The sequence below is a fragment of the Mirounga angustirostris genome, unplaced genomic scaffold (assembly GCF_029215605.1).
Source record: "Mirounga angustirostris isolate CCGP_5_RB_7025 unplaced genomic scaffold, mMirAng1.0.hap1 SCAF_15, whole genome shotgun sequence".
NCBI lineage: Eukaryota > Metazoa > Chordata > Mammalia > Carnivora > Phocidae > Mirounga > Mirounga angustirostris.
This window is the reverse complement of record NW_026991723.1, coordinates 88,036,707-88,056,877: the sequence shown is the minus strand read 5'-3', so window position 1 is coordinate 88,056,877 and position 20,171 is coordinate 88,036,707. Positions and strand designations below refer to the sequence as shown.

Genomic DNA, 20,171 nt, shown 5'->3' with positions numbered 1-20,171 from the left:
CCGGTGGGGGGCTGCTGCCTCATAAGGAAGTTCACATCCAGGACTCCTGTCCGCAGGATGACGGAGTGACTCCATCCGCCACCCAGGGCCCGGGCCTCAGGTTCCAACAGGCCCGGGTCCGTCCCGCTCTCCTTCAGACGCACAGCCACCAGGAAAGCTGCTCCAGGAGCCCAGGCCCTGCGTGCCAAGCCTGGCCCCGTCCTGTCTCGCTGGGACAGAGACCCTGAGGGGCCCCTTCCCTGCAATGCCCCTCAGTTTCCCTGCTGGTAAAATAAGTGACTCAGACCAGCTCCGGGAGTCGGGTTTCCCCACCCCAGCACCTCTGACATTTGGGGTTGGATGATTCTCAGTGGGAGAGGGGCCTGTCTCGCGTCCCTGGCCTCCATCTGCTAGATGTTTGTGGCACCTGCCCTCACGTTAGGACAACAAAAAGGGTCTCCAGACAGGGCCAAATATCCCCTGGGAGCGGAACCACTCCAGCTGAGAACCGCTGAACTAGATGGCCTCTGGGAACCCCATGAGCTTGAGGGGGTCTACCACAAGTATTTTCTTCTGTGTAACAACTACCCCTGGGGGCTACTGAGGACCAGGCAAATGGCTATGTTCTCTCCAGGCACAATTTCACCCCATGGTCCCACTGAGCCCAGGAGACAAGGACGATTATGCCCGTTTTACAGGTGTGGAAACTGAGGCTGGGGAAGGTTACGTCTTGCCCTGGCTCAGGGCCTTCACTCAGCACGCCTTCTGTTCAGCCTGCTCTTCCCCTCCCTACCCTGCTGACTCCCACCCACGCTTTCATTCTCGGCTTTGGTGTCTCCCTTAGAGAAGTCCCCCTTGGCCCCTGCAGACCAAATCACTCTCTGGGACAAACACTTCCAGCAAGTCAGGCATCATGCGTAGTGGAAAGGAGGTGGAAGGATCTTTTTCTTTTATTTATTATTACTAGCTCCGTGCACTGAGCATGCACGAAGTCTGTAATATAAAAAAGTTTAATTTTTTTTTAGAGTTTAAAGGACTGAAAAGGAAGGGCTCAGCCTTCCCCGTCAGACCTGGCTCGATCCCAGCACCATCCTTGACCTGTGTGTGACCCTGGGCAGGTGACTCCCCCTTTCCGGGCCTCAGTTTCCTGATCCGTGAGGTGGAGACCAACACAGCACCTGCCTTCCAGGCCCTGGGTGAGCTTCAACAAATGGCAGCAATATGGCAGATCGCAAAAGATGTCCTGGACATCTGCCGGACGCCAAGCTCCTGCCCCCGACCTCTCCCAGACAGCAGAGCCCGAGATGCCACAGACCCCCTGCCCCGGGCACCCTGTCCTGCCACCTGCCCCACGGAGGAGGTTCCAGTACACCAAGGCCCCTGAAGCCCCCGCCCCGTCCAATCACTCAGCCTTTATGGAGGCCACCTCCATACGCAGCCTTAATGGTTAGGGTAGTATTTTATGTTATGTGTATTTTACCACATTAAAAAAAAAGGAATTAAAATCATTACAGAGGGACGCCTGGGTGGCTCAGTCGGTTAAGGGTCTGCCTTCAGCTCAGGTCATGATCCCAGGGTCCTGGGACGGAGCCCCGCATCAGGCTCCCTGCTCAGCGGGGAGTCTGCTTTTCCCTCTCTCTCTGCTGCTCCCCCTGCTTGTGCTCTCTCTCTCTCTCTCACTGACAAATAAACAAAATCTTTAAAAAAAAAATCATTACAGAATGTTCTAGATCAGGCATGAAAATATCAAACACAGATATAGTTTGGTGTAACGCAGCATGTGATATAGAATACAAATCCTAGATAATAAAAGTTGTTTATATCCACATAAATCAACAAACCATGAAGGCAACCAACCCTTACCCACTAAAAAATGAGCTACTTTTAAAAGATGGTTGCAGAAAACAAAACTTTTGAAAAAACAAACCAAACTACAATCACGACTCCACCTAGATTTGCCTTTTCTTTTATAAACCGTCCTTAGTTACTAGGACTCGTGGAAGCTATTTTTTGATTTTAAGTCATCTTTTTATTGAGGTGAGAAGACGACATTTTATCAAATCGATTATCTCTGTACCTGTCGCTAGTCTTGAAATCTTGTTCGAGAACAGGGGTCTTAGCTCTTGGGCAGCCAGAGGTGGCTCTGGGAATCGGACACAAAGCTATGGCACCGACTCTGGGAAATGGGCCCAGTGTCTACGCACACAGCAAGTACACTCCCTGGCCCCGTGAGCATGGGTGTTCGACAGCGTTTGCTGCGTTTGGGAGCCAGCTCTTCGAGACAGGGTGGGGATGAGAAGAGAAAGTCGCAGACCTGACAAGTGCATTCTTACACTTCTTTGAAAAGGAAAGGGGCGAAGAAACCTGTCATTTCATAAAGCAGGGAAGGCTGAATGCCACTTACAGAAGGGGCTTCCCCACTGGGCCAGCCTGGGCCATGCCTGTGTCCCCTCCCCCAGGGGACTCCAGGCACCTGTCTCCCTCAGAGTCGGCTGCCCCCAGCCCCCCGCACTGGCCTGGCCCATAGCAGGTGCTCAGGAAAGACTTACTGAGCAGACAAATGAATGATCAAGTGAATGAATGAACGAATCCTCGCTATGACACGGGGGGGTCCAACTCCAGCTCAGCTTCTCGTTCTCAGAGGACCCCGAGCAAGGCCCAAAGGCCCCAGCCTGCTAAGACTTGCTGGGGATTCAGTGCTCTCAGTTCCCAGGGATCTCTGCCCTGTGGGAGCCAGTCTGAGGCCAGGCTGCAGCTCCCTGCACGCCCCTCTCCCGCCAGGCCCAGGGTAAAGCGAGGTAGCGAGGCCTTCTGCAGCAGGAAGGGTACGGAATAGACGGATAAACGAGAGCGCTTCTCCCCGACCTGCCATCAGGCCCAGTGCGGCCCCAGCTGCCTCCGTGTACACCCGACGGATTCTTCTCCCATTATCTTTGCAAACAACCCCCTCCCGTAAACACAACCCATGAGGAGGATGCCTCTTCCTTCCTGCCCTCCCCGCCAGCCCCCATGGTCTTCAGCTTTGGGGGGCTGCCCAGGCAAGAGCCAGCAGGATGGAGCTCCCACAGCCTGGGCCACGGAGGTGGAGGGAGCTGGACCCCGACTCCAAACACACACACACACACACACACACACACACACACGCACACAGCACTGGGCCACCTGGGCAAGTGTCTCCATCCCTCTGAGCTTCAGTTTTTTCAGAAAATTTGGAAAATAGAGGGGAGCCTGGGTGGCTCAGTCAGTTAAGCGGCTGCCTTCGGCTCAGGTCATGATCCCGGGGTCCTGGGATCGAGCCCTGCATTGGGATCCCTGCTCAGCAGAGAGCCTGCTTCTCCCTCTCCCTCTGCCTGTCACTCCCCCTGTTTGTGTGCGCTCTCTCTCTCTCTCTCCGTGTCAGATAAATAAACAAAATCTTTAAAAAAAAAAGAAAAAGAAAATTTGGGAAATAGAAACTGTAAGAGAGAAAGGCACCAGGACCCATAATGCTGCTACCCAACACACGCCTCTGGCCATTCCTTCCCAGCTCCCAGGCCCTCTGCCTGTGTTCATTGGGACCCGGGGTGGGTGCGGGGGTGGGGGGGCATTATCTGTGCCCTGCTGTCTGCCCTCTGAGTGATGGCAATTTCACAATCATCTGCAAGGGCCTGGGACCTGCTGCAGTTTCTTAGCCCTCACTGCGGTTCCTGACCTTCCAAGAGTGACAAACCGGGCTCAGCATGGGAACGAAGATGGTCAAGAGCAAGGCGCAGGGACCCAGGCTGGCTGTGGACCCCGACACTGGCCTCACCTCTCAGCCTCCAGTCCCCTTCCTGCAAATACAGACAACAGCATGGCAGCGTGGGGCTGGGAGCCCCCAAGATGACCCCGAGGGGCACCCAGCGGGAGCCCGGTGCAGACTGAGCCCTGATGACGCTGGCCTGGGCACCCCATTGCAGCAGCCTGGCCTGGGCTCTCCCGAGGACCTGCGCCCGACCAGCACCGAGGCCCGAGTGCTGCTCCCGGCTCTGCCTCTGCTCCCTGGATGGCCCACGACCCATCACAGAATCATGTAAGAGCCCTGGGCCTTGGGTTCAGCCAGTGGAACGTAGGACTCTTAATCTCGAGGTTGTGAGTTCGAGCCCCACCTTGGGTGTAGAGATGACTTAAAAATAAAATCTTAAAAAAAAAAAAAAAAAGCCCTGGGCCTTGGTTCCCCTGCTGCATCGTGGCTACTGAAAGTCAGCACAAAACAAGGGGATCCTAGAGCATGCTGGAGAAACAGGGACTGGGTGGTGAGGACAGGCCTCTCGGAAGAGAGGACACTGGGTGCAGATGCCAAGATCTGGGTGCAGAGGGAACAGCAAGGACAGGGGTTCTGAGGTAGGAATGAGCTTGGTGTGGGTGAGGGACAGCAAGTAGGGGGATGCCCAGCAAGGCTGAGGGAGAAGGTGAGGGGAGAGATCCTGGGAAGCCCAAGTTTTCCCAGGGAGGCGTCGTTCCCAGCTGTTGGGTGCCCTGAGAGCTGTTGAGGACGTGAAGGGGCTGGCTGGGAGCTGTGGTGGCAAAGGGTCCTCTGAGAAGGGCCCAGGGCACTTGGGATGCAACTGCTCATCCTACCCGTTTCCTGTGCAAAAGACAGAGGGGACGGTGGGCTACCTACAGTCCCAGTGAACCAGTGAGGCTCGGGTCAATCGAGGGATAACAGATGGGCTCCTTTTGTGGGCCAGCAACAAGGGCACTGGGCGCCCTGAGCACTGGAGGAAACTGATCCAGAGTGCGATCATCTGTGATCCATTACCAGTGTCTGCTGTGGGCGCCGGCGGGGAAAGTGGTGGCATGAGTGGCCCTGTTTAACCATCCCCAGTCTAGCTTCACCCTACAGGATGTAGCCATTCTAGAACACCATAGTGAGGTTGGTCGTGGGCTGACCCAGGAGGGCCAGAGGAAGGCACTGAGTCAACCATCTCCTAGGCTTGAAGGCACCACCAAAATGAACCAGAGGACATGTACTTGAGGCTCACAGAACTTTCTGGCAAAGAAAGATCAGTTCTTGTCTTTATAAGCTCTTCAGAGACAGTCACCCTACAGCAAGCACTGGGTGTCACAAGGCCTAGGGCCCCAGCTCTGTCATGGGAGCCTCCACGAATGCTCTCCACAGGTCAGCCTCTTCGGCCTTCCTGCTGTTCCTCAAACCCTCAAACACGCCAAGTCTATTCTCACTGCACCTTCACGCTCACTCTTCCCTGTGCCTGGAACTCTCCTCCACGGCCGAGTCCTTGTCCAGGTCGTAGCTGAAATACCAGCTTGGCAAATGAACCAAAGGCACTCCACCTGTCTGGGCCTCGGCTTCCCCACTGTCATAACGAGAAGGGGACCGTGACTCTCAGGACTGCCACATGGGTTGTACTGATGACGATATCAGGATTATTGTTAAAACCACCAACGAAGAGAGGGCTACTAGGCTCTGCTCCAGATGCTTTATGTGAATACATCACTTGTTCTTTAAAATAGTCCTATAATATTTAACTATTATTACCCTCATTTTCCAGATGGGAAAACCAAGGCACTGACAAGTCCAGCAACTTGCTCAAGGTTGCTCACGCAGGACGTGGGGTGTGGGTACCCAAGCCCAGCGCCCTGGTTCCAGAGCCTGCCTGAACGCTCTGCCCTGCCCTGCCTTCTCTGGGGGAAGCACAGGTGTAAGCAGGGCAGGGCCCGGGGACTCAAGGGCCCGGTCTAGGAAATGCCAAGATGGGACACTCCTCTGGGTGACAGTGAGGAGGAACTGAATGAGGACACGTCTGAGAGCTCGCAGGGTACACAGCAGCGCTGGGGAAGCATCTGCCATCTCTCCAGGACAGACTGCACCTTCTGCCCTGCCCGGCAGGGCTCACCATGTGGGCAGCTCCCACCCTCTGCCGCCTGGACTCAGGGACCTGGAGTTGTACGGACTGGCCCCTAGGGGAGCCTGGCCTGGAGTCTCACGGTGTGGGTCCTTGCAGGCCCACCACGGCTGGCTGTGACGGGGGGCACATCTCCAGGCCTCAGTTTCTTCTGAACGGCGCACAGAAGACCACTGGACATGGCTGTCATCTCTTGGACACCGTGCTACGACCTTCACAGGGAATGTCTTCCCAGTGAGTCATCATTCCCACCATACACATGGGGAAACTGAGGCTCAGAGAATCACTTGAGGCCTCGTCAGGATTCTAGAGTCCATTTCTAAACCACCAAACTTTCCTGGAAGTTATCCAGGCTTGCCTCCTCCCCTCCCTAACCCCCCAACCTCAGGTCTACCTTAGCGTGAGCCTCCCCTGTCAGCACTACATTCTGCCACATTCCACAGGTGACCAGGTGACAGACAATATGCCACTCCCGTCTCCCCCAGCCCAGGCAGGCATCACTAATCCGTTACAGCCCTCGTTAATCCCTCACTGCTATACTTTCCCTTTGCTCCATGACATACAGCCTCAGAACCCTTCTTAACACGGCACTCTGGACAGCCTCTACAGACTGAACGGAACCGGCATCCGAGAGAAAACCTATTTGCCATCCTTGGTCCAGTCTCACCGATCACTTTATAGAAGAGGGCGCTGAACCCCAGAAATGGGAAGAGACTTCTCAAGGCCACCAGTGACTTAGTGACAAAGCCAGGCCTGGGACCCAGTCTCCTGACTCGTTCCTGGTCCAAACCCCTCTCTTTGGTGAGCAGGGCCCGGTGGTCCTTAGAGATGACACACAAGCCAAGGAGTCCCCAACACCCCCTCTCCACTCCAGTTCAACTGGCTCTACATCAGCCCCTTGTGGACAAAAAAATCTAAATGAAGGCTGCCTCGGACAGGTTGGTAGAGGAGCCAAGCTCAGAAGCCCCTCCCCGTGCCCCTGTCCTGGGCAGCTGGACTGCTGTCCCATCAGCCCAAAGCCTCCCCGCCAACAGTTTCGGGGAAAAACAGCTACTCACCACTGCTGAACTTCCTTCTCGGTAACTGCAAGAGAAAACAGAAGAAGACTTTTAGCTCTGGGAGGTGTCTTAGGGGATGGGCAGACCCCGGGGAGCCTCCTTCCTGCCCTCCCCAGCCCGCCCCCAAGGCCTGCCCGCCCCTGTCCCCCAAATGAACAATCGCGGTCAGGAGCTCCGTGTCCAGCCTACCCCGGCAGGGGACAGCACTGGCCTATCCCTCCTGAGGCCCATTGTGCTTCTAGAAGGACTGACAAGAACAGCCCCTTACACACGGGGTTGGCTCTCCCTGCTGTCCTGGGGGGCGGGGGGGCCGGAAGGAACATCACACCCAGGCCAGTGTTTGAGATATGCTGCGCCCCATCTCTCATTCCCGGGACAGCACCATCAGAGAAGGCACTCGGCTGCCCTGCCTGCGTGTGGCGGGCCAGGACAGAAAGGCTGAGCAGTACCCCGGGGCCCTGGCAGCCCCCAGCCCCCTCCGCTCCTCAGCCTGCCCCTCCAGCCCCCCACGGCAGTCATTTCCAGGTTTTTTACAGGCAAGAAGAGAACAGAGCCGAAAACCAAAACCTGGGACAAGCCACAGAACGTGGTCGAACATCCAGCCAAGCCAAAAGAGTCATTCTTTATTGAACCATGAAACAAACAAAAAAATCTTTTTTTTTTTTTTTCTGAAAAGTACTAAATTGGCTCAGATTGGAACCAAACCAGGGCTGTCTCTACCATCACCGAGTGAGAACATGTAACCACCTCCCGGGCCACACTTACTCTCTGTGGGGGTGACTTCGGGAGGTGCCTCCAGCAACCCATGCCTCAGTTTCCCCATTTGTAAAGCAGGAATAATAGGACCTGCCCCATGAGCTATGCTGGGAATTCTTTTTTTTTTTTTTTTAAAGATTTTTTTTTTTTTTTTTTTGAGAGAGAGGATGAGAGGAAAGAGAGAGCACATGAGGGGGGGGGGGTCAGAGGGAGAAGCAGACTCCCCGCCAAGCAGGGAGCCCGATGCGGGACTCGATCCCGGGACTCCAGGATCATGACCTGAGCCGAAGGCAGTCGCTTAACCAACTGAGCCACCCAGGCGCCCCTGTGCTGGGAATTCTATCCGAACAGGTGTGAAATGGGTGTGAAAGCTCCTGAGTCCCTGGCAGGGCCCCGGCCCGCCTACGTGCTCCATGCCCACTTGTGGAAGGAATGAATGAAGGTACAAATGAATGGACGGACAGGAAGGTCGGTGCCAGGTGGAGGTCAGCTGAGTAAAGGAACTGCAGCCTCCTCCCAGGGAAGTGGGAAGGGAGGCCCAAGGGGGTGTCCCTGAACTGCTGTGCCCAACTGGACTCGAGGAGGCCACTTTTCCAAAACCCGCTCAAAGGAAGCTTGTAACAGCTCCCGGACACCAAGTGCCCACCGGCTCCGTGCCAGGGTGGGCCTCTGTGTTTGACGCAGCCGCCCTGACAACAGCTCCGAGGGAACACAGTGTTACTCTGCCCTGGCTCCAAATGGGGAAACTGAGGCATGAAGGGGCCAGGACGTGAAGTGAGAGGGTGAGGCTCTAAACTTTGTGTGTGGCTCAGCCATCTGATCCACAGGCTGTAACCTGGTGGTCAGACCCCTGGGGCAGGCTGGAGGCCCACCGCCAGGTTCCTCCTCCCACAAGCCCAAATCCCAGGCAGAGGAAGAGGCCAGTCCCCCAATAGGCAGCTGATAAACAGAGGGCATGGCGACAGTGGGAGGTGCCGGCTACCTGGATCGGCCAGACCTAGAGTAAAGAATGCAATTTTCCAAGAGTTTTGGCAGATGATAGAAGGTGGGAAGGGGGTCAGGTGTGGGGGTGGAGAGGGAAAGTGACCTTGGTCTGACCCAGGCTGAGCTGCCCTGGACTCGCCACCCACGCCTGGCAGTGAAGGGCAGCAGGGGCAGGGGATGATGCTCAAAGCCCGAACCTGGAGAGACACAGGAGACCCATCACAGCATAGGCAGGAGCTTGCGGCGAACCTACTCCGGAGCCAGACTAGGCTGCCTGGATTCAAACCCAACTCCACAGCTTACTAGCTGTGTGTCCTCGGGTAAAGTACTTCCTCTCTCTGAGCCTCAGTTCCCTCATTTGTAAAACGGGTTCTTGTGAAAACTACAATGGCTTGATGCTCTTTCCTGCGTAAGAATCCCACAGGTAGGGGCGCCTGGGTGGCTCAGTCGTTAAGCGTCTGCCTCTGGCTCAGGTCATGATCCCAGGGTCCTGGGAGAGAACCCCACATCATCGGGGCTCCCTGCTCAGCAGGGAGCCTGCTTCTCCCTCTTCCTCTGCCCTTCCCCCCTACTCTAGCTCTCTCTCTCAAATGAATAAATAAAATCTTAAAAAAAAAAAAAAAAGAATCCCGCAGGTGGGTGGTAGTCCCGTTTTCCCAATTAGATTGAGGTTCAGACGAGTCCACTTGCTTATAGTCAGCCAAGGTCACCTTGCCAGGAAATGGCAGGGCCAGGACTGCCTGCAGAGCCCAGGATGGATGCCCAGTTGGGTGCCTCCCCCACCCTGAGAGTCAGAGGAAGATCTGCATGACCTTGTGTGACCTCGGCATCACATGACAGGAACGGCAGGAGCTGGGAGGTAAAGAGTTTGGGTGGCAGATCCACTGCTGTCCTCTGGCCTCACAGGGCCAGAGAAGGCTCCCCTGGAATCCCCTAGCTCAGAAATTCCCCCCAAGTCCCCAGGATGGAACAGCTAGCTACATGAGGGCAGGGGACATAGTTGGCTGCCCCTCCCCCATTGGAATGGTCCCTAGCATGAACACTGGTTGATCAGCAGGCAGCTAAGCCCCAGGGGCAGTGAGCTGGGGTGGGGGGCGATGGGCCCTTCTGATGCTTTAAGGAGCTAATTAACCTTTAGGAAACAGATGAAGCCATCAGGTGTCCCTGGTACCATGCCAGGGCCAGCAGGTCATCACTGCCTCACTGCCTGGAGCCATGGAGGGTCCTGAGTGGGGTGGGCATCAGGCAGCCCTCCGGGGACCCAGCCACCTACCCGAAGCCCCTCCACCAGCGTCAGGAACCTGAAGGTGACCAGTGTGAACCTGACTGTCCAGGTGAGGCAGCTGAGCCAGAGACCTGAGAAAGGGACCCAAGGCCACGGCCAGAAGGAGGCAGGCAGGAGGTCATTGCCAAGGTCTGCTCAATGCCGAGACCTGCGTTCTTACCATTCTGTCTGGGTTTCCAGGAGCTTAGCCATTCCCACGCTACCTTCTGGATTCTTCCCTAACCACCTGTCCGATGATTCACTCAGGATGTTTCTCTAAATCAGCTCGCTCATTTCACTGACTTGCCTGATCTAGATTTAGTCTAAGCATCAATATCCATAAAATTACCAATGACGTGTGCTGTTCGTATCTTTTCTAATACACAACAAAAATATAACCATGAAGATGACTGTCCTTGATCAAACCTGGCCTCTCCAATAGTGAACACCCCAACATCATGTGCCCCCCTGATTTCAAGCCGTGGGAGGACGTGGCATCCACGGAGTGCTCCTGCCAGAAATATTCAACCTGCGTCTAATCATGAGGACATAACCAGACAAATCCAGAAGGCGGGACATTCTACAAGGCAATTGGCCAGGACACTTGAGTCAGTCAGTGCCATGAGAGGTAAAACAAGGCAGGGGATCGTTCTGGAAAAAGAGACAAAGCCATCAAATGCAACTCGCAAAGCCTGGATTGGGTCCTGGATCTGGTGTTAAAGACCAGCCACAGAAAACATTATTCGGATCGCTGGGGAAGCTGCACCATGGGGCGCAAGTAGATGCCCCGATGGACCCGCTGCTGATTTTCTTAGGGGTGGGAACGGCACAGGGGTGGTGTGGGAGAATGTCCCTTTTCATCGGAGAGGTGCCCTGAATTATTTAGGGGTGAGGGTCAGGATGCTGGCAGCTTCTTGTGGGAGGTTCAGAAATGCATGCACATATATTTAGAAAGAGAAGCAGCAAGCCCCAGCAAAATGCTGGCCGCCGGCGAATCTAGATGAAGGACACACAGGTGCTCGCTGCACTGTTATTTCAACGTTGCTCTCGCTTTCAAAATAAAAGATTGCTGGGACATATTTGTCCTCATCAGCCCACAACCTGTGTGCACCCCCATCCCCCCCTCCCCAGCGCAGGAAGCACCGGGGGTCCTGCAGCTCTGACCACCACAGGCACCGGGAGGGAGGAGGGGGTGGGGGACATCACCGGGTCCCTCTGCTCCACACTCCACCCAGATGCCAGAGCGCCATTCCCAGGCTCAGGCTTCCCAGCTTCTCCCCGGGGCCTCCATCCAAGTGTGAAATTAAACAGGCGTCCACCCACACCGCGCTTGCACTAGGCGGGTCCACGCTCAAGGCTCAGGGCTCAGGACAACAGAAGGCTGTCCTCAGTGCTCCCTCAGCCCAGCACAGCCCCCTCCAAGCCCCTCGCTAGCCATCCCCCCCGCCCCCTGGCTCCTGTACATGCTGTTCCTCTGCCCAGGACATTCGTCCTCACCTCCTTCACCTGGGTAACCCTATGCACCTTCCCAATCCCCACTGGGATGTCCCTTCTCTGCAGAGGCCTCCTGCAGCCGCCTCTGAAGCCCCTGCTATGTGAGAATCACTGCTTCCTGCCTGATCTGTCTTCCCATCAGCTCCACAGCGGAGGGTCAGACCGGGCGCTGCCTGCCAGGGCCAGCTCAGTGAGGAGGGGGGCGGCAGTAAAACGGAGCGGTCCGCAGAAGGGGCTCTGGGGTCAGCCCAGCCAGCACTCCAGGCCAGGGCTCTGGTTGTGTGGCCCTGAGCAATGACTCCACACCTTGGAGCCTCGGTTTGCTCATCTGAAAATGGGACAAATAACAGCCTCGGCCTTAGAGGGGGAGGGTGTACGGAAAGCGCCTGGCATGATGTCTGGCATCCAGCAGGCGCTCAACAGTGCCACTTTTTCTCCTCTTCCCAGCTGGACGCCAAGTACCCAGAGGCCAGGGCGCTTCTCGTGGCATACCCCAGCATCACCTGGGCAACTGGCCCGGTGTCCTGCACACGGGAGGCAGAGAATAAACCCTCGTTGATTCCTCATCAAGCCACTTGGCTGCATTTGGGACACACCCTACTGTGTTTCTCAACACGTTTACTTTTACAACTGCCATCGGGCTTTGGGCACCTTTACGGATGAGCTGCTTTCTCCAGCCCCCTCCTGCCTACAGGCCAGGGGTCCCTAGGCTCATTAGGAAACCAGTATTTAAAACCACATGGCTGAAGCGACGAGAGGCTCTGGGTCAGTGTCCTGTCTTAGCCATGTATAGGCTGTGTTACTCTGAACAAGTTACTTAACCTCTCTGAGCCTTGGTCCTCATTGAAGGATGGGGTATAAACTCCTACCAGACAAGAGCCATGGGGAGGGCTTCTTGAGAGGTAGCTAGAAAACTCCCAGCTTAGAGCCGGCACAGAGCCAGGAGGAGAGGGGCTGGGCATCCCCTCCGCTCCCCTCCCACGGACCTCCCTGAGAAGCGGGGGAGACGGGGAGGAGGCTTGCTGGTGGCTGGGAGTGGGGAGGGGGCCCAGCCGTGGCCCGCTCCCCAGCTGTCCCCCAGCTGGCTCACTGCAACCAGGTCTTCACCCCCTTTGGCAGGAGTGCCTGCAGAGCCCCTCTCCTCGCCACCCCCCCCAGCCCCCCCCGGCAGGAAGAGCAGGAACAGCACTCCCGCTCCTGAGGCTGCTCCCTGGGCCTCCTCCCTCGAGCACAGCTCTCGTCTGCCAGGAATGAACGCGAGAGAGCTGGTCCCTGGAGCCCAGGATAAATGTTGAGTCTGATTTTGATTTCCCTAAAGCAAAATACCTCTCTCCTGATTGAAGCTCAGCTCAAACACGGTGGGAACAGAAAGCAGGGGGTGGTGGCCCCCACAGAAGGCCTGGCTGCAGCAGGAGGGATGGCAGGCCCAGCCTGCTCATTCTGGCCTCTCCAGCCACCGCCCCGAGGCCAATCCAGACCCCGTTTCTGTCTCCAGGGACAGAGGCTGGGTCGATTGCCTGTGTCACCCATGCCTCCCACCCCGGTTGCAGCAAGAAGGCCTCTGGTTTGATGAAGACAAAAAGCCAAAGTGGCGCCATTTGGGCCTGGCCCCCAGCAACCCCTTGTCACTAAATCTGACACTCCATTAGTCCTAACACATTTGACCACTCGGACAAAGAAGTGCTCAGAAGTGCAGAGAGACAGCTTCCAGAAGCACAGCGCCCCTCAGACAGCTCCTGCTCAGGCCCCAGGCCTCTCCTTTGCTCAACCTCCGAATACTGGAGTCCTCGGAGTCCCTTTCTCACACGGCTGTCGGGGGTGGGGGGCAGCACAGGCACCCCGCACACCTCACCCCAAGCTCCTCTCCAGCTGGCCCCCTCTAGCTCAGCCCCTGCCTACACTCCACGTGGCCCAAAGAGATCCCCACCCCAGACTGGACCTCCCCTTCCTGGGGACACCCCTTTCCTGCTCTACCGGGCAGAAAACACAGGAACACCCCCACATTCCACAGCCAGCCGGGTGTCCCCACCTGGCCCCCCTCCCCCGAGCACTTGCCAGCCTCCCCCCCCCCAATCTAGTCCCCACCAGCAGCTGCCAACATCCCTAATTTGGCGTGTCCCTCCCCTCGCAGCAAAGCTCAGAGAAGGGAGGGAAGCAGCTGCCATGTCCCACAGCAGCCTGTCCCTCCCTCCAGCCTGGGGACAGGCCCCCCCACCTGCAGGAGGGGCAGTTCCCTCTAGGGAAGGCAGCGTAGCGGGGTAGGCTCCTGGGACCGGGATTCCAGGGGGGCTGCTACTCCCCCGCCGTGTGACCTGTCCCTTTTCCTGTCTATGAAAGCGGACACAGCTCCTCCCACACACAGCAGACCTTACCTACAGTGCTAACTGCAGAGACGAGAGAGAGAGAGAGAGAGAGAGAGAGAGAGAGAGAGAGAGAGATGCTTGGGAGTTTCCTCCCAGGGCTCTGGCCACAGAGAGCAGACACCTGCACTCCCCCAGCCTCCAAGAGCCACATGCGCCCCAAGCCCCACGTCATCTCCCAACAGACCCATGTATGCTGCGTTGGAAATACACGGGTGTTCCCGTGGGGGCCGGGGACTAGGCAGCCCACCTTGGCCGTGCAGCTCTCCATAGACTCCAGAGAGCTCCAGTCCCCAGCTCCCGCACCCCATGAAGTGACCTGCAGGCAGCCAGCCAATGGCCATGGACTACCTGCTCCCCCCCCCACCCCCCCCCCCGCCAGGCGCTGTGCCCCAGGGCGCAGGCCGTGGACACCCACCAGGGGCGGTGTGGAAACAGGAGGGCGGGCACAGGCCCCGGGCCAGGTGCGGTGCTAAGGTGCTAGGAGCCCTTGGCCACCGGGGGGTGGCAGGCTCCTCTGCAAGAAGGAGCCCTTGGGGACAGCTGCCTTGAGTGACATACACAGCTACACCCAAGTGACATACACAGGAGCTGACTCTCATTCCATGCCTCCTCCAGAGCAGGGGGAGAGGCGGCCAGCCCTCTGCCCGCCCCACTCCTGCCTTCCATAAATGCCCAGCTGGAGGGAGCCGGCCTGAGCTCATTGGAAAGGCACCTGGCTTCCTGCCCAGAATTCCGGGGCGCTCCAGGCTGAGCGGGGTGCTGCGGAAGCCCCTCTAGCTGACCCAGAAGGAGCGAGTTCCCCAGGGCCCTGGCCCCAGCACCCTCCCCCACACCCCCAGCCCTCCCCTCCAGCCCCCCTCCCCACTGGTGGTTAGCACAGCCACGCCAGCTGGGGCCCACAGCAGTCCACAGGACATGGGGCAGGGCCTTGCCTGCCATGCTCTTCCCGCCCCCCGAACCTTCTGTGCAGGCTCACCTGCGGGGACTTGGGGGCATCAGCCATCTGCAGACCCACCTGGACCAGATCTGTGAGCTAGCCCTGCACCAAGCCCTCTGCACACAGGATTTTGTAAAGCCTCCCAAAGCTCCAGGGGTCACGGCTCTGGCCAGAGCGAAGCCAGCTGCCCACCCCTCACCCCTCCGCTCCTGGGACCGACTCTGGCTGACCCGCCTGTAACCGCCTAGAAGCTGGGCTCTCTCCCACCACAGGCCTTTGTGGGGCCAGGTCCGCCCACTATCGAGCTGCTGTGTGACCTCAGTCAATGTACGCCCCTCTCTGAACCTTGAGCTTCCCTCCCTCTCATGGAGCTGCTGTCGGAGCCAACAAGAGCATGCAGGCCCAGAGCACTGAGCCCAGCAGGTGACGAGTGACACGGAGACTCAGACTATCATGATGACAGCCACGGTGTTAGAATAAGACGTCAGGGGTTTCACTGCCACTGGGGCAGCAGCAGAAGATGTGGGCTGCGGGGCCGGGGGGGGGGGCGCTGATGGGAAATGTCCTCCGGCGCAGAGAGGAGCCAAGCCCTCAAGGGGACCGAGGTGTGAGAGCTGCTCAGGACTGCTCAGATCCCAAGGCAAACGCCCCTGCTCCCTGTTGGCCCCTCAGGATCCTCCTGAGCCCTGGACAGAGCCGGCTCCGTTGGCCAAGCTCTTGTATTGCTCCAAGCTCTGTGCTGACAGGTGGGGGGTCCCTGCCAGCCCACCCAGCTGGTGAAGAAACTGAGGCTTCACAGAGGCAAAGGCACCCGTCCGAGGTCACAGTCAGTGGTGGAGGAGTGGAGGTGGGCGCCCAGGTCCCTCCAACGCCGAAGCCCGTGCTCAAGAAGGCTTTAGCCTGGATGGTCGTTCCCAGGGAGGGGGCCACCCGCCAAGCCCCGCCCTGGGAACGAGGCCGTGGCAAGCCCTCGCTGAGCACCTGCAGTCAGCCGGGCCCTGGGCGCCTGGGGTGTGAGGTTCATGGCCCAGCAGGGAGCAGCGGCTCCTGCCCGTCAAAGTGCCCCTTGCTGGTCCGGCCCCTGAGAACCAGGCTGCAGGTTCCACCTTTCTCCTGGACGCTGAGACCTTCCCACATTCAGATTTGCCAGCTAAAGCCTGATGTGTGTCTTTCTGCTCACGTCTCAGTTTTCTCATCTGAAAAATGGGTTAAGAATGCTCACTCCCACCGGCTCACGAGGAGATGAAAGTGCTTGGTCCCTGGAGAAGGGCCACGTGGGGAGGAGTCCAGAGGCTCCCCAAAGGTGCCCTCCCCAGAGCCTCTGAGGCAGAGGGCTGGTACATTCCGGCTCAGATATTCCCACGAGTTTTGCATTCTGCTCCATCATTTATACACATTTATTTTACCCTAAAAATAAAGTTATAAAACACACCGATTTTAATTTCTATATGTTAAATAACTTTTCCCCCTAAAATTCTTAAAACGGCAGAAAGATGTACTTTGTCTTGTGGCTTCCAGGTGCAAAAATGTCTCCCTTTATTTACCATTCACTGCGTGCCCACCTGCGCTTAAGCATGTGGCAGGCATTCATCTCATTCACTGCCCGAACGAGGCTGTGGGACAAGGACTTTGCATCCCCCTTCTACAGATCGGAGACTGAGGCCTCTAGAGGTGAAGCCACTTGCCCAAGGACCAACCTCAGTCTGCAGTGAGGCTGGGACCAGAACCAGGGTCCGTGTGAGTCCAGAACTTGCTGGAGAAGTACAGCATTTCAAACATCACAAAAATGCATTCTGGGAGTTACCTTCCTGCCTGACTCCTGAACTGCATCATCTGGGGCCCTTGAAGAGGCACTGAATCTTTGGCTTCTCTGACTCCCCAGCAAAGGGCCACCGGGGCTGTGAAGCAAAGGTTCTCAGTATCTATTAACAACTTGCTTTGGCCGAGGGACCCACACCAAGGGACACTCACAGGTCCCAATCCCAGACCTCCCACGTTCCAGCTGTGTGACACTGGACAAGTCAGTTAATCTCTCTGAGGCTCGGTTTCCTCATCAGGAGATTGAGGATAAAACCTACCCCGGCTACATACACAGGGGAAAGCCTGGACAGTGGGGGGAATGGTTTTGTTCTTGTCTTTCCGCCTGCCTGCATTATCTGATTTTGTCTTTCCTCAGCGGCCGGGGGCTCCATGGGGCAGGATCTGTGTCTGCCTAAGTCACAGCCATAAAACAGCATCCGGTACATAGTAGGTGCTCAGTGTGTATCCGCTCTTGGAGAATGCATGTGTGTGTCATGCTTGTTTTAGGTGGGGAAGTAGACGCACCTGCTTTTACTTTCTAGAACTCAAGGTATTCCGTCTGGCTCATTAATGGGCTTGCTCTGATGGCTGCACTCTTGGGCACTCCTCTCTCTCTCTCTCTCTCTACTCCCTCTCCCTTCTACCTTCCCTCCCTCCCTCCCTCTTCTCTCAAAAAAAGGAAGGAAGGAAGGAAGAACAAATGGGATTTCCTTTACCCCTTCATTCACCCAATAATTAATTGCTGAGTAGCATATCGACCAGGCCCTGCGCTGGGCTCCGGAACACAGCACTGACCCAGACACAGGTCTCTGTCCTCCGAGTCTCTGATGAACAGGAGAGATGGACATAAGCACGCAACAGCTCGGCTGTCTCACCATGTATGCAAAGTGGGATCCTGGCCCACTCGGGGCGGGGGGGGGGGGGCAGGGTCAGGGCTTCTCCCTGGGGAAAGGGTGTGTAGGCTGACATCGAAAGGATGGGCAGCCCTCAGCAGGCAAAGAAGAAGGGAGAGGGCTTTCCGGAGATGACACAGAGTGTGGTGAGCTCAGGGGACCACAAGAAGCCACGGCTCACTGGAACAAGGAATTGGCCAGAAGAAGCACGATGTGGTCCAGGCAGATGGAGCACAGCAAGGGCCCCAAAATGTTAACAACTGCTACCATTATTAATGAAGGTGTCACAGCACCCACAGACAAGACAAGATGACCAGAGCCACTAAAAAGGGCGCCTGGGATTGGGGGGGGGGGTGCAAGAAGCCCTGTCCTAGGACCTGTGGGGTATGTGACGTCTGCCTACCCCAGCATCCCCCACTTCCCTGCCTCATCCCCAGACCTGGGAGGGGGTGGGGACATGCTGGGCTTGTCTCCGTCCCCGCTCAGGCAGAAGCCAGGTCAGTCAGAGCCCTTGATAAGGTCACAAGCCCCAGAGCAAGGAAACTTCAGAATGGCAGTGGGGGAGGGGCCCTGAGAGACCCAGGGAAGGTGCAAGCCCCCCCCAGACTGGGGAGCTAGAGAGGACACTGGCAGGGACCAAGCAGGGGCTGTACAGGAATGGAAACCGGGTGGTCATGGGGTCAGCAGGACCCCGCCCCACCTCCCCCGCCAGCACCCCTCCCTCCCCTTCCTGCCCAAGATGTGGCAAATCCCCCACTGAGAGCGACCAGCCAGCCGCACCTGAGCCCCACGAGGGTGGCCCAGCTCCCGCAGCGTCCCCGGGGCTGCTGAGTGGGGGCTGGAGCCCCAGGCACTCTGGGCAGCCAGCAGCACTGCGGGCTCCGGACTGGCCCTTTAAGAACCAAGAGCAGAAGGTGGCCCTGACCTGGCCTCCGCACAGAAGTGACTTGTCCTGTTCTGATCCTGGTCCTGGGCAGCAGGAGGACCCCAGCCCTGGGATGCCAAGCAGCAATGGGGCACAGACAGGTGCAGCCACACGTCTGTCAGCCTGGCCGGAACCCACCGGAGGCCAGACGGAGGCCATGACCACTTCACCTGCTGGTGCCTCCTTGGGCCAAGGTGGACACCCATCTCCCCTAGTGTCCCTGGGCCTTCACAAGCCTCACCTGGTTCCCAAGATTGGCCCCCAGCAGGGCTCCCTCCAGGTGGGGCCCCACGCTGCTGGTCGGCAGCCCCCCCAGGGGGCTAACTTACCATACCTCTGCCTTACCATGCATCTCCTCTCCACTCTGGCCACTGCACCCTCTCTAGGTCCTCAGAGTTGCCACACCTAGATGCCTCCAGACCTGGAACATGCTGTTCCTTCTGCCTGAAACACTCTCAGCATCTCCCATAAACTACCCCAAAAACCTCTTTGCTCCTTCTCAGCTTCAGGTAGGGCCAGCTAATTTAGCACATAAAAATACAGCATGCCCGGTTAAATCTGGATTTCAGATAAATAATGAATAACTGGTTATTATGGCTGGCAACCCTACCCTCAGGTTTCAACCAAAACATCACCTCTTCCAGGAAGCCCTCCCAGATGCACCCCCAACCCAGCAGCCTCCCACAGCATTGTGGAATGCCCTGTCTTGATGCTTATCCTAGTCTCCTACCCGTTTCCCCACCCAACTGCAAATGCCAGGAAGGCCAGAAATCCATCCATCCGTCTGCCCTGCATCCTGGCACCCACAGGACCTGGCATGAGGCATTCATCCCACAAAGGCTTTCTGCATCTGGAAGTAAAGAGCGGCAAGGTGGCCCGGGGATACCCTTGGCTGAATTCACCCCACACGGGCACCCAGGGCCTCCAGCCCTTCTCCCCCCGCCGGCTGGGCCTCCTTCTCACAAGCACCCCCAGCTCCACAGAGCCCGAGTCGAGGAAACCCAAATCAAGGTAAGAGCAGCTAGCGGGCTCCTCTCCTTTATTTTGAGGGCTGCTGTTAGTTTTAATTAAGATCATGTACCGCTCAGGCCCAGCAAGGGCCTCATCATGGGCAGTCTGGAAATAATAATTACCCACCGCAGCCGTGTGGGCTGCTGAGGTCTGGACAGGAAGCAGGACCCTGGGGGCCGGGGGGCAGAAGCCCAGGCAGCAAGGGCTTTGAGCCCCATCGAGCGCCTCGTCTGCCCAGCACACACACCATATACTTTTGAACAGAAGGGAAGCATTCGCTTTTTCCCCCACAGTGCCAAAAATAGCCCCATCTCCTGCCTTTGAACAGGAATCTCTTGGTTCCTACAAAAAGACAGGAGCGGCGGGGAGGGGGGGGGGGGCCTGGAAGGAGGGGCCGTGCTGGCTGGCTGGACCCCTCCTCATGTCCCCAGCCCCAGGGAGGTCCTCGCCAGGCCTGACTTGCCGGGGCCCAGCCTCCCTGCGCCTGACTTCTCAGGACGCCCCCAGACAGGGCAGGCCCCCCAGCCCCAGCCCAGGAGGTCGGAGGGGGCCAGACAGGAGCAGAGAGCACAGACCCAAGATGGATGAGCCGCTCCGCTCACTCGTTAGCTTCTTCCTTTCCATATTTGCTTGTTCGTTCCAACAGATATGCGCCAGGCTCTGTTCTAGGAGCCAGGGGGACAGCGGTGACCCCCGCAATGAGACGAGTCTGTCCTCAGGGTGCTCACAGCTGAATGAGAGAGGATGAGCTGAAGGTATCCTCGCCACCTGGTCTTGGGAGGCCACAGGCCAGTCCCTGGGCACCTCCCTCAGAGAGGCTGC

At 57.5% G+C, this 20,171-nt stretch overlaps 1 protein-coding gene across 1 annotated transcript in view; it reads right to left on the bottom strand.

Annotated features, from left to right (window-relative positions):
• NCS1 (neuronal calcium sensor 1) overlaps positions 1-20,171 on the bottom strand; it is a 49,609-nt gene that overhangs the window by 18,429 nt on the left and 11,009 nt on the right. Inside the window, exon 2 of the mRNA XM_045883343.3 lies at positions 6,923-6,947. Coding sequence (XP_045739299.1) covers positions 6,923-6,947 — 25 coding nt within the window. The remainder of the gene's footprint in view (positions 1-6,922; positions 6,948-20,171) is intronic.